Genomic DNA, 14,878 nt, shown 5'->3' with positions numbered 1-14,878 from the left:
ATCTCCTCGCTGAAAAGTGTGTCAGAGCTCTTCAACCCATTTGTATGTGGCGAGTGTAGACTAGGGTTGGGTTCTGTGGGAACTTAAGTGGAGAGGACAATTTACTGAGGTTAGGCGTACACATGCTGTGCCCATTCTCTGCAGGCTTATTCTGACAGCTCTTTACGCATGAAGCTGGACGGACATCTTTTGCTCCAAACAGGAGGATGAAGTCATCACACAAGCTATTCGGTGCTTTTTTTTTTTTTTTTTTTTACCTCGTACTCGTTGAAGTTGACGTCTCCAAACTGCCCCCTCTGTAGGCGGTGGACAAGGTCGACCTGCTCATCGGATAGCCGGATGTCGGTGCCGGTCATCTTGTCATGGACAGTGCGCCTGGTCAAGAAAGACAAAGCAAGAGAGAAGGGGAGAGAGAAAGACATGGAGAGAGAGGAAGAGAGGGAAAGAGGAAGACAGACAGGGACAGGAGAAAGAGACACAGAGAGAGATAAAGAGGAAGATGAGCAGAGAGATGGCAGGAGAGTGTAAGATGCATGCCACAGTGCATTTTCAGTGGTAAAGTCCTCCATAACGTAGCTCTGAACTGCCATGCCCTCGGGCAGCACAAGCCACCAACATCTCACCAGTAATCAGGGTTCTCCATCTTGTCCAAAAACTCGTCCAGCTCGTCCTTGTTTCTGATTGGCTTGAAGATCTTCTTTCCGTCTAGGTCATAGCCAATGTGGGGGTAGTCCTTGTACCACTCCATGGGGATGTTGCCAACTGTGTTACGGATGTCCTGCAGAGAGCAGAATAAAGGGGCGTGTGGCAGCGGAGTGACTGACAGCTTGCAAAGATTTTCGAGTAAAGGTAAGCTGGCGAGAGGGCCACTAAACCCCATTCGCCCTCCCACCTCAGGATCGCCGAGCACTGAGCTCCGAGCATCTCTGCTTTCTTTGTCCTCCCATCTAAGCCCTGGCTTTGGCAGCAAACTCAATTTCACTGATCGTGCTGCCTCTCCCCCTCTCCAGCTCAGTGCCTGGATTTAAGACAGGCAGTGATGTTCAGGTGCGGGACAGGAGAAATACAGCCGGGCCGAGCTGCCCTGGCGAACATCTCGCCTCATTCCAGGGCAGCACGACTCGGCAGAGGCCTTCCAGGCACCTGTTCCACACGACTGGCTGCTTATAAAAAAAACCCACAGTAGTTACAAGACTGAACGGGTGCAGAAAATATTTTCCAAAATAAGGGGCTTCTTTGTCTTTGAAAGAAAAAAAACACACTCTCGCACACACAGAGTAACTGAAAAGCTCAGAGGCGGAGCCCTGCCCTCCATACTCCAGTCTGCACCTGTGAGCCATTTCAATAAAACCTCCCCTACCACGTCCAATTAGGGAGCAGGAGGCTGAGTGGCCCTGTGTTCCCACACCATGCCAGCCAGACTGCGGCCTGACTCCGCCACCCTCCCCTGACCACTGACCCCAGATCAGCTTAAGATTTCCATTTTCATGTAATGGCTGAGATTAGCATTTAGACTGGGTAAACTGATTCTGGATCAGGTGCTGGAGGGCAGAAACACCCACAGCGCAGTGTGAGCTGAGCGAGAGACCTCCCTGTCTGACCCTGTGCTTTTTTTTAACTGACAGGTAATGATATGCAGTGTGGTGTAGGGGTAAGAAACGGGGCTCGTAACAGAAACGTTGCTGGCTCAATTCCCAGGTGGGTCAATGCTATTGTACCCTGGGGCATGGGGTTTAACACAAATTGCCACAGTAAACACTCAGCTGTATAAATGGACATGTAAAAACTGTAAACTATGCAAGTGGCTCTGGATAAGGGCATCAGGCTAGCAAACATACTGTAGCGGTACGCAAGTTTGGAGATGTGGCACAGAGCACTGCTTCAGGGTGCAGTCCGGTTTGTCTGAGACCGTGGGCACCATCCCAGTGACCACTCTTTCTGTGCCTAAATCACTGCCCGCAAACGAAGAACACTTCAACGCTAATTTGACGTTTCCTGTCTGGAAACCCAATCTTATGGTAAAAAAAAAAAAAAAAAGCATAGATGGGTGCACCTCCTCAGCTTGACCCCATAAATTTTACTCAGGGGGGCGTCTTTTTCACAAGCTGTGCACCACCCGTAGCTTTGGGGCCAAACTGTGGCAGCGAGGAGGTGTGTACGAGTTGCCCCAGGTCACAGAACGTACCTCCCTGACCGTGCGTCTCCACAGCTGGCAGCGGCGACACCTCCCCTCGAAACATCATTAATCCCCACACAGGCCAACAGCAGAAACCTTTCGTTTCCCCAGGATTCTATACTGGAGTCAGCTAACGGTGGATAGGATTTCATGCCTGGAGGGCTCCTGCACTTGTAGGAGGAAAAGCAAATGTTGACTGTTCTCATAATCGCACCTATCACCCCCGGACCATTTTTCTACTACACAGAGGGGGGACGTCAAGTGGATTACAGCTGGACGCCCTGTGACATTTGCTATATAAGCAGCGGAGGATAGCCCCTGGAGCTGTAACGGGAGCGGTTGCACTCCCACAGAGGCTTCTCGATGAAGTGATAACCGACTTCCCTGCTGACGGAGGGGTGAGCTACTCCTCCATGCAACAGGGACCCCAAAAAAACCGAAAGGAATTACTGATTATGATAGCGAGGATAACTGACAGTATGTCAGACACTATGGTGGGCAGCAGCAGACTGTCTGAGACTGTAACTGTGCTCTCTAACTGCTGCCAGGGAGAGGGGACACGGGGCTACATCTGCAGGGAAGATGTGGAGAGCATATGCTTTCAGTTCTGGAGGAAAACAAAGGCTTCATAAAGTATTAGTGCGTCACTTCCAATAAATATGCAGAGAGGTGACAAAAGTTTGACTGGAAACCAAAGCCCCCTCTGCCTGTTCTCATACATACATTTCCTCCTTATTTTAGAGAAGGGCGTAATCTCCTCAACACCCCTAGTGATTCTGCGACTGAAGCTAACCTGGGGGTGCACGTCCTTGGGTCACCTCACCCGCTTCTGACACCGGGCATACGAGACGCTTTGTGCTCGGTGACCTACCAATTTCTCTCAGAGGGGTTGGGGTACTGTAATCCTAGGAGAAGGTCCAGGTGCGAAGAGCCAGGGACTTCACAACTCTGTCTTAATCACGACTGCAGTGGGATCCAGACCGCCTGCTTCAATGTCTAAAGTACTCAAATGACCAGTCATCGGTCAAACTGGCTACTCAGCAGAAAACAGTTGCTCGGTTCCCATTGTCTGCACCACTTTCTTTTTATAACTAGAGCTGTGTCATTGCAAAAGCTTTTGAGAAGACAAAGCAAAGAGTGCTGGTGATGAAACTGTGATGTAAGCTGGTACTCATTATTTAATAATTCTGCCTCCCCTCACAGACATGGAAAAAAATATCTACAAAGTTCAAATGCTGTTACTTCTGGGCAACAACACTAACGGGTCTGACTTCAAAAACCTTGAGCCTGCAAGTCGTGAACGCCTGCTTTAAACTGTCGGGACATCTCGGAACGGTCTAGGGGCATAAGCCGCTGGGTTGGAGTGAGGCGTAACTCAACCGTACAGCTTTCACGCCCCAGCTGCAGTTAAAGAGGTGACAAATGTCAGGCTCTTTCAAAACGCCTCCTCCTCGGTGTCATCGCCAGGGCCTCCGAGACGTGACGCTGCAGTGGGCACTGGTCGTTTCCTTTCCGAGAGCTTGTATAGCGCAGACCAGAAAGCCACTTCACAGGGTTTGGGAGGCCGTGTTCCATTTCCTTACTGAATACAGCCTTCCGTTCCAGCCCGACCGTGCTCCCTCTGAGACGCTCAGAGCGGGGAGGGTTATGAACCCATGCTCCCTGTATTTGATTTTAGAGACAGCCTTTTAGCCATGTCCTCCTGGTGCCTTTGTACACACCGTAGATTAAAAATTTGAACCTGCTGCTTTAGCAAACCGACACGCAGACTAAAACTTTTGAGTGTGGCACAGGCAGTTTTGTGAATGCAGGCTCCAGGCAGTGGCTCAATTAGCCAAGGGCTGGAGCTGGTGCTGGAGCTGGGGCTGGCAAGGCCCCCAGGCTGGGAGAAGGGGCACGCCGTGATTGGGAGGGGGCAGACGTCCCCCCCCCCTTCCAAAACCCCCGTGAGAAGGGAAAACTTCAATTGGGGCTGGTGTCGAGCACCCGGGCGTTAATGGGTTCCGCTCGGCCGCCACTGCGGGGGAGAGGCAGAGAGGAGCGGGGGCGCAGGCGGACTGGCTGCGGTTGGCGAGCGGAGCCCTGGAGCGCCTCCCTCTCCCTCTCTTTCTCTCTCTCTCCTCAGCACGCCGCACGGATCACTTTTTCCGCTCCTCCACCGCTGACCTCTCCGCCGGCTGAATTCCTTGGCTGCTGGATAACAGGAGGATTGCAGCATGGAATTTAAGAAGAGTGTGACTTCATCTTTTATGATGAAAATAGAAAAGAAAAAAAAACGTTAAAAAAAATAGGAAATTAGGCACGTGGTGGTGATCACCAGATTTGCCACCAGCAATTTTTGATCAAGACCACGTCGTCATCCGTGGCCAGCTTCGTCCCGTGCCCTCAGGGTGAGTCCTGGGGGGGGTGCAGGCATTGCCCTTAATTGCGGTCAGCGCATTCCCGTTTGGTGTCCCCTTTTTATTTGAATGCGGCGGGGAGCGCATGACTGACAAACTGCAGACAAAAAAAAGCTGAGCTGAAGGGAAAAAAGGAGAGATTGAGCCAAGAATTAAAGGAAAATGCTCCTGTCAGACGTGCTGGCTGATGAGTGAGTGATGAATGGAGCTCTCAGCTGAGGCCCCTGACTATGGACTGGGCTGGAGAGGTGGAGCAACCCTGAATATGGAGCTCTGCTGTTTTACCTCCACCACCAGGAGGCAGGGAGGACGTGATGGGCAGCAGTGCGGTGCAGTGGTAAGGAACAGGGCTCAAAACAAAAAGGTTGCTGGTTCAGTTCCCCATAGAGCACAGCTGTTGTACCCTTGTGCAAGGTGCTGAACCAACAATTATGTCAGTAAACATCTAGCCAAAATTATAATCTATTATAACCTATAAAATGGCGACCTATGGAAACCGCTCTGGATTAGAGCGCCTGCTAAATGACAATTATGCAACATAATCATGAAGTCACTGTCCCAGTCGGTCTGTCTGTCTGTCTGTGATTAGAGATAAATAACACAGACCATATGGACAGAATTGGATGGAAACTGTATGATATGACATGCCTGCCTCCGAGCCAAACAAGAATTTATGATGGACGTTTGCATCTTTGAGAGAGACCTGAGGAGAAACTTCACCCACACTGTTGCATGTAACAACAGGACAAAAGGGCAAGATGGGGAAAAATGCTGAGCAAATGGAATGGAATAATAGTAAATCAAGAAGAACACTGAAAAATCAAGCATGGAAGCATTTAGCTGAGCTCCCATTCACCTGAAAGGCCAGCCGGTGAAACTGAACTTAGCTGACTTAATGTCCATGAATAAAACAAATCAAAATTATACAGAAGCAATATCATGGTACTAATTTTTGCAGTATGATTCAAGGGGAACTCATTTGTGACCAGAGAAATGACAAGCCTAGCTTGCTCCATGGATGGCTATCCAAACAACTGGGGTCATGTAGGAGTGTCACGTGGCCGTGTTGATGTATGATCCATGCTTGGTGACGATTTCACTGTTCAGTGATTGACAACTGAAACGAGACCAGAGAAGGTACTCCAAATACCTGAAATAGAGGATGACTGGACAGAAGAGCACACCATGCATTTCACTCAACACGCAACCACACAAGCTTGTGCATCTGCTAATCCATCACCATAGCTACTGGCTCTCCAAAACGGAGCTCGACAGTATAATATTACAGTCAATATAAAATTATTACATTATTTATTTCCATAGCTAATGTCCTTAGCAGAGTGACACAGCTTAAGTATTATCCAGTTATAAAGCTGGATATGTACTGAAGCCATTTGAGTTAAGTGCCTTGCTCAACACTACAACAGCAGTATTCTACCTGCGAATTGAACTGACAATCTTTGTGATACAAGCCCCATGCCCCATACCACCACTGTAACAAAACATTTACTGATCTAGGCTATTATAAACTGGAAATTAGAAATATTAAATTGGGGACAAACAGAACACCATGCTGTGACAATGCAAAGTACAAATAAAACGTGCAATGAGCAGCTTCTGTGTCCCGCATTCTTTCACGTGTCAACACTGAAAAGCCACAAACACTTGGCATGTGCTCTCATTGCTGGCTTAGCAGCCTTTATTCTCCGCTACGGTAAGTGGAGTATACTAAATGACTAGTTCAATTTAATTTAAAACTATTCAAAGTATAAACTCTGAATTTTTGAGTGAGTCAAGGGAGTTCTGTTCAGTTTGTCAGACAGGAATTACATCAGTATAAAGGCCATAAATACGCCAATAAGCTTTAAACCCAAGCCTGGATAAAAGGAGGAGGAAGCAGACCACTGCATTGGTTATAAATATATCAAATTTAGCATATGTTATAAATATGAACCTGGGTTCAACCCTGTGAATCTAAGTCACCATCAAGCCCCACTGTAGAGTTACAATCAAAACAAGGAGACATACCAGGGGGGAAAAAAAACAATGCATATGTACCGAAGTCAAAAATGGATTAAAAAGGATTAATATCCAGATTCTTTCTAGAGGCTCAATGGAGTCAGGAGCAGGTTTTAGACATCCAATATTCTGTATATTTTTAGAAAAATTTGACTCGAGATATTTCCGTGTACCATTGGGCAAGCACAGATCCAGGGAGAGAGGCCCTCGCATTCCCGTGGGAGTCAGTCAGTCCGTGACTCAGCTTCGACATCAGCCCGTGACTCAGAGTCCCCACTAAACCAGGAACACACTGTCTGCTTTCACTCAACACACTTCCAGCAACCTGAAAGTCACAACACCCATATGGCTGGTCCTTTGAGGACACAAGGACTGGTAATTAACCACAATGTTGTAAGACAAGGATATCATCTGAACATCTCTGAGGCACTCTGTGAATGACTGCTAGGTTAACACTTGCTACACTCTACATTTAGTGAGTCTCTAGGTTTAAGCAACACACCCCAACATCATATTGGCCTGTCAGGCAGACTCTGGCTCTGGACCGTGAATTATGGCCGAGGAGGACGAAGCATGACAGGGGGACATCCGAGGGACACAGGGTCCTTTCCACGTCCTCACACCTTGCAGCAGTGTGTTTAGCTCCGACCGTTGTCACCAGAGGGGACCGTTCCCTCCCTGGCTCCACCCCTGTCCGCCCCCCCCTCAACCCTCCACCTGCCATAGCTCAGAGGCGCTCGCCTGGAGGTTGTTTTTGGACTGCAGTCAGCATTCCTGGAAGCGCGAGAGCTCAACTGGAAGGAAAAGGCTTCTTCAAAACGGTTTCCCCGAAAACATCCGGAATACGTGCAGGGCTCCAGGGACTGGCAGACGCTCCGGGCAAATAAATTGCTACTTGACTTCATTTATCTTCCCCTGCTCCCCCTCCCCCTGTTTCTCCTTCATTATTCAGCTTTAAAAAGCATGCGCTGGAGCGCTAGCTTAACCCCTGCCGTGTAAAAGGGCTGTGGCGCTGACTTGAAAGGTCCAGACCCGGGGTTCCGGCCCAAGAGGGCAGAGAGCGGAACATCCCTGGGAGAGGTGAGAGGGGAGAGGTTCACGCGTTTGCTGTCCTGACCTGAACACAGCTTCATCGTGCTTCCACAGCAGGTTTAGCCATCACGAGGATCTGGAGCTGCCATCCTCTGCAGGGAGACCTTCAGTGGGACCGTAACACACCTTCACTCTTACATAGTTAAACCCACCCCAGAAGGAGTGCAAGGCCTGTTAGCATTGACAAAAAAGGTTTTGGATATTTAGAAATGATGCTGTCTGATCTGACATGGAGGGTGACAGGAATTTTTGAAAATGAAAACAATAACGCAACTTGAATCAGAAGGAATGATGTGTCATTCCCTCTGTCATTTCTGGCTAACACCTGGAAAAAGTCTTCCATTTACTGCAATCTGCAGAATTTATAGCACATTTTCAGGTTGATTTGAAAGAAAATTACTATATAAAAGTACTATAATGCACATTTCACTATCACTTCTTTGGTGTGACTTCATTATTTGTATGTACTTACACATATACAAACATACATATAAATATATATATACATATATATATATATATATATAATGTTCTATACATTTATATAGTGTGTGTACATATGTATTTATGCGCACACACACACACACGTTTGCATGTATGTGCACATGTATATGTCAATGACTGGCTACCATACTCCCTTCCACAGTAAGAATCCTTATTTTCTAACAGCAAAGGACCTTGTAAGGAATTAGTTATGAGAGATGACATAAAAACACAATACAAACCCAATTTTTCCAACAGTTGTCAAAATTGCTGCTATCCCATATTATCACATTAAAACGGCCCGAGCATTAATAGAGTGCAGGAATCAGGAGCAGGCACAAATAATGCTTTCAGCAGCTGGGGGCCAGGATGTGTCCCCACACAAGCACAGAGGTCTATTAGCAAAGCGTGTTTGATATTCCAGACGTTTATGGACGGGCTGTTTGCTTGGGGAGATCTCTGGATTTGGGAAGGAGAAAAGGGGGGCAGGGGGAGGAGGCGTGGAGGGGTCTCACATTACAGCACCTGTACATCATGCACGCTGGACATCCATCAGTCATTACCCCTGTCTCTAAGGAAGGGAGGAGGAACCTCTCAGAAGAGAAGAGGACTCCCATCCTCCTCCCCACCCTCCAATCACAGTGTAGCCGAGCAACTTCAGGGATAGCTTGTACGCAGGCAAAAAAAAAAAAAAAAACAGACAGAAAAATGTCACATTTGGACAAGCGCTCCAAAACCGTATCGCAAATTTTCTGCTTTTAATACTGTGAAAATTCAATTAAACCACCAGATGAAAAAGCAAAAGGTGTATTAGAAGCTTGAATGTTAATGCTGCATCTGGCCTCATGCTGGAAGTTTAATGCTGATTTCCTCTGACATTCTGGTTCCCACGTGGTTCTCATCCCTCCACAGGTGGCTACAGTATCAATGGCATATCTAATTGCACATGAAGACACTTCCTCTGCTTAAAACAATGGAAAACCACTGATTTCAACTCCTTTTGCTTTCCATGACTAACAAGAGGGTGTAAAAGTTTTACTGGTGGGAGGATTTTTAGCACCGTTTTACCACGTGGCATAAACCGTCACAAATGTCCTCATTACACGTGTGCCATAAAAGTGTAACATCTTGGCATTACATCATCTGTTTCCGGGTTGCCGGGCGTCCAGGCGTTCTGATTGGAACCGAGCAGCATTTCTGCATGCCCCAGAGTGAACGGCACCAGCCCTGCACTGCCCACGTCGGCGCCTTTGTTCTCCTAATGACCAACATCTGATTTTTTTATTATTTTTTTTTTTTTTTACAACTTTTACACAAATTTTATTTTTACGGCCTAACACGTAACAGTAAACTCCAAATGAAAGCCACTTTCACACACGGGACAGTGTCAAGGGGAGCAGGCCTTGATTTTCAGAATGGATTAGGCTCGCTTCTCAGCATTCAAGTAGAGGAGCAACTGTGGAGATATTCCCAAATGAAACATCTTCCTTCGCTCAAAAAAGTCCTTGGGTCACGCTACATCAAATTGTACTGCGTCTTCCCTACAATATGCAACATGCAGAGCTTTAACTCAAGCTTAAACTGCAGCTTATGCTGACCAGGTAAGTAACTGGCCAAGATCTTGCAGACCTAACTATTTTCATTTTGCACAAGCACTTTGATTGTCATGTCATAACCTAGCTGATACTTTAACCTGGGCAAACCCTGTTGGTGTACAAAGGCTGCCCAATCAGAATCTAGGTCAATAAATCCACAGTCCGCTGTACCCCACCTGTGTGTTGGCAGCAGCTTGACCTCCACGCAGTGTGAGCAGCAAATGAGCTCGAGCTCGCTCACTTCCCCCCTGCAAGCGCACGCTTGTGCTCCCCTCCTCACACCGCCATCGGCGATCCGTGGCGATCTCCGGCGGAAAATTCCTGACCCGAATCCGGCTTTCTCTACCCCCGCCGCCATCACCCCTACCCCCCCCCCCCCCCCCTCGCCCCCACCCCCGTTCCCACTTTCCGCGGCGAGCCGTGCCCGGTGACGCGGCTGCGACTGGAATGCGAGCGTGCCGGGCCACGCGCTGCGGGTTTGGGGGAGCAGCAGAGCCCCGCGCGGGGGCCCGCTCTGAGACGGCCGCTGCAGCCGCCGCTAACAAGGAGAGACGGCCTGGCACGGGACCGCGCCTCAGCTGGAGGAAAATCGGGGAAAATAGCTGCGGGGTGATGTCCAAAACCCAAAAGCGTCGCTTGACTAACACAAAATGGAGATGTATAGTGCATTCCAGAGCCGAGGCTTTTTCACTTTCATTACATCACTGCGCTTCTATTTCAAATAAAACCTAATATGGTAGTCTTGTGGGTACCGGACGATATTAGGCTAATTTTTTATCCAAACTGAGATTCTGCAATTCTTTTCCAGCACACTGCTGTAGCCTTTGAAGCCATTTAAATGTTCAATTGCAGAATAAACTTGCACACTCAAGGCATCGTTATCCCATCAGACCCTAAAATGATAATTTCATCTTAACTAAACTCGGAAGTCTAAACTCCTATTCTAAGTCTAATTCCTATGCCAATTCCAATTCCAATACAGACAAAAGCTGAGTGCCATGGAAGCAGCAGTCCAAACACATCCACTAGCTAGTCAATAAATCTCTTTCCCCATTTGGAGAGAGGCGGGACAGGCGCCTGCAGTCCAGAGCTGCTGAGGAGCAGATCGCCCTTCTTTCTGTTAATAGCATCCCTTGGCTCCACTCAGACATTTCATGCCGCATTGACAGCGTATTATGGAAAAGGAACATAAATATTGCATTTAATATTCAAAATTACACAGTGAAAGTAGCTGCGGGCCCTGATGCTGACCTTAACCCCTACGATAAAATTTAATGGTCAGCGTCACAAAGCAATGACACAGAGGAGTGACCGGGCACACGTGTCCCAGAGAAACCGGGCCCGGTTGCGGTTCCCTGAATTCCGTCTCTCTTATTGCGTTTTTTCTTTTCTTTCTTTCTTTCTTTTTTTTCAGAGGAAAGAATGAACTCAAAAGGAGTATCGCTTTGGTGCTTTTTGGTATTGCGAGCCTGTTTATATGCTTAATGTACTGTAAATGCACCCTTGAGAAAATACGCAATAAAAGAGCGGGTACGGACGCTTTAATGATGGAAAACTCGGAGTAAGAGCAATTTCGGTGCAGAACAAAAGGCCGATCTAATTGCGTTTTTCCCTTTGTGTTCCCCTCCCCCGTCCTCCTTAGCTCCCTAAATAAATTAATTGAAGGCATCGGTTCCTCTTGACCCTAATAGGTTTTTTTTTTGTATTTTTTCACCTCCTCTGTACTCCCTCTCTGCTCCCTTTAATAACTGCAGCTGTTGTCTGTGTTGGATTAGGAGCCGAGGAGCGTGGAGGGGAGAAAGCAATACAGGTTCGTCCCCCTGGGCCTTGCAGACACCCCCACTCCCCCACGGCTCCCCCAATGCAGACCCCCATGCTGCCCCCCCCCCCCCCCCCCGCCCCCTGCCCTGTTCCACCGTGCATCGGGCTGGGCAACAGACACCACGACGGCCCCGGCTCCGGTCCAGCGTCAGGGATCATTTCCGAGTTTTGACAGGTCTCTGACCTGCTGCACGCCCACGCCAGAGCACATCGACTTTGGGAGGGAGGGGGGAGGGGGGGTGCAAAATTCACTGGGAGACTTTTACAGATGGGCGTAGGGATTAAATGTCAGACTGTCGAGGAGGAAGTTGAAGGGGAATAATTACTATCAGATGCTAGACTGCACTGACGCTTTTTGGGGAAGGGGGGGTGCCCTTGGACGACAGTGAGATAATGGGCATTGTCATTTGTTACGTCGGATGTCAGCGTTTATGAGGTAACAAAATGGAACATGTGAAGACAGAGCCGGCTGGAGCTCTTTTAAACGCGCTGAATCAAAGTTGGCATTTTATAAGCCCCTTCTTCCTTTTATAAATCGACTGCCACCAAAAAAAAGCACTTAGGGTCAGCATTCATATCCTAAGAAATATCTACAGATACAATTACATGCTGAAATGTGAAATATATTTCTTATGGACTGTATCAGAGAAGTTTGATATGATTGCAAGGCTTTTTTCAAGAGTCTTAAAAACGATAAGAATAAATTTTGTCTCAGAGGGAAAAAGCTATCCTTCTTTAAGAGGATGCGGTGAACACCTTTGTGCGAGACCTTTTATCTTTGATCATGACTGTATTACTGCAACAGCACATTCATCCAAGTACCCACCGCCTTGGGTATCTCTGCTCACAGAACTTCCTGTTCCCTCAAGCACTGGTAACTTCGTCTGAGAGTTCACACCTCTGCCACACAGGTGTGAAGAATGTTTAACATCAGTTTATTCTTGTTAAAAGGTCATATTATTTTCGAGGCACAGTATCCACCTACTGCACTCCAGTACTGACAGTGGCTTTATTCTCACATTCGTTCTTGAAGACAACACAATTACTTCCATTTCTTTGAATTTAAAAGGTCAGATAATTACCATTCTTTTCTATCCAGTTGACTTGGAAGTTGAAGTATTTTCATTACATGCAATTTGTTTTAAATTGGAGCAAAACAGAGCAAATGTAGCATTGATCTAAATGTGTATAATACAGGGCATTGTGTTTAATGTTGTCCTTACACTTGTTGCTTTGATAATACTCATATAATGCCTCAGGATGTGCTGCAACAGACATTAGGGTTGAAAAAAGGTCATAAACGGTCATAAAAGGACAAATTAAAAATAATGAGACCTTCATACACTGAAACTATAGGTATTTGGAATTACAGACGGTTGATATTTCTGCATGGCGGCAAATTGATATTTTAAGTCTTCAGAGAGCACTATATCGACAGCAACTGTTAAAGCAATTCTGTCTTAAAATTGGTTTCACAGGGAAATGAAAAGCCAGACAACTTTAGACTTCCTTCCAGTTATTTGGGGGGGTATTCTTTATTTGGAACAAGATAATTGGACATGTTTCTACACAAGGAAAACATTTAATTTCTATTGTATTTAAGACTCAATTAATAATTTAGTACCCTATATAAAACAAATTCTCCAAGCCTTTTCATAAGCATTTTTGAATTAAGGGCTCTTCATCAACCCAAAAAATTAACTGTACTTCAGCCTGGTCTGAAATTTGGTTTGAATGTAAACCTTTGTTTTGTGTATTTTTTAGACTAAAACTGAAAAATGCAATAATCTAGGGCTACTTCTTAACTACAGGAAAACCTTTGTGGCCTGCCAAGTACCAATGACTGATTAACACAGCCATAATGCATTATCATCAAACTGTCTTTATGCTACACATTCACGAGTCATTTCCCTTTCTGGAGGGGGCACTAGAGGAAAATGTAAGAGAGAGCAGTTAGCTACATTTGACAAAGGTGTTGTGTGACAAGCGGTGAATTAAGATAAATCTACTCCCACTGCCAGCAGAGAGGGTATGGCAGAGCACACAGTCAGCAGGTCATTTAGAAACCGCCGCCTTCAGCCTTATTATACTTGGGGGGACAGGACACCACACCAGGTCCTGTCTGCTCACCTCCCAATGAACCTCTCCACACGTCATCTCCTGCTGTCACAACGGCAGCAGCCATCTCTCTAAGAACCTGCTCACCTGTTACCGTGCGATATGCTGGGTTCAGCAGGGGCAGCCCTGGGCACGGCCGCCAGAGGCTGGAAGGAATCAACAATGGTACATTCTGGGTAATGACATGCCCTGCTGGCTGAAAGGCCAATTTGATTCAATCACTCTCATCATCAATATCAAACACCCGCTGGAGAGGGAATGGAAGAGAGAGCCTACTCCTCTGAGGACTTACAGCATCTCCATTACGGATTTGGACTCCAGCTCTTTAAACAAGATTATCGCGATTTAATTGAAGTACAAGTTGTCATTTGCAAAGACCCAGCGAGAGCCAAGCTGCACCCGACCACATCATTAAATTGACAGACGAGCATTGACCTTATATGTCAAATATTTGTATAATACGGTTCTGGAAAAAAGGGCATTTCATATTTTCCATGAGACCAAAGAAACAGGTTTTTTTTTTTTTAATCACCATCTGAGTGACCATCAGCCATGCGAATGGGAACTTAATACCAATGTACAACTGATGCCTGTGTAACTTTATGCCAAGGCCATCCTACCACGATCTGTCTGCTAAACACATACACACACACTGGATGACTGGTGTACCTTATTTTAAAATGATGCTTTCATGTAGTTAAAACCCGTCTGAAGCAATTCAGAAAAAGGGATTTTTTGGAAGTGCAACAACAGTGCCCCACACGCTTCTGGTTTCAAATTTACCTCATCACGCATAATCCCATGCAACACCAAGTGCATTATAATGATCAACATTACGAAAAGGTTGTCTTCCCCTGACTAACGATGATTCAGGGACAAACAGGTGCTGACTGACTTATGGGCTCAGTGGGGAGGAGAGTTTGCGTTATTTTGTTTAATTTTGCCTTCACCAGCATGACTAAACTAATCCAGTCGGGGTTAATGGCTCAATACAAAACAGAGGCAACTCATATTACCCTCAGTACTGAAGTCTCTCAAGCTGTGGGAAGAACATCTGCCCGGCTGTCAGTTACCCAAGCCCATAAAGCCAATCTCACTTAATAAAGGATGAATATTTTATCTGCAAGTCATTAAAGGCAGAGAAAAACCTGACAATATCACTCTCATTCTCTCCA

At 46.7% G+C, this 14,878-nt stretch overlaps 1 protein-coding gene across 1 annotated transcript in view; it reads right to left on the bottom strand.

Annotated features, from left to right (window-relative positions):
* bop1 (BOP1 ribosomal biogenesis factor) overlaps positions 1–14,878 on the bottom strand; it is a 64,004-nt gene that overhangs the window by 14,858 nt on the left and 34,268 nt on the right. The window contains exons 4-5 of the mRNA XM_036516294.1: positions 624–778; positions 258–375 (exon numbers count right to left, since the gene is read on the bottom strand). Coding sequence (XP_036372187.1) covers positions 258–375; positions 624–778 — 273 coding nt within the window. The remainder of the gene's footprint in view (positions 1–257; positions 376–623; positions 779–14,878) is intronic.

Source organism: Megalops cyprinoides, chromosome 21 (assembly GCF_013368585.1).
Source record: "Megalops cyprinoides isolate fMegCyp1 chromosome 21, fMegCyp1.pri, whole genome shotgun sequence".
In the NCBI taxonomy this organism is placed as follows: domain Eukaryota; kingdom Metazoa; phylum Chordata; class Actinopteri; order Elopiformes; family Megalopidae; genus Megalops; species Megalops cyprinoides.
The sequence above is the reverse complement of the archived record's forward strand: the minus strand, read 5'-3'. Positions and strand labels throughout refer to the sequence as shown.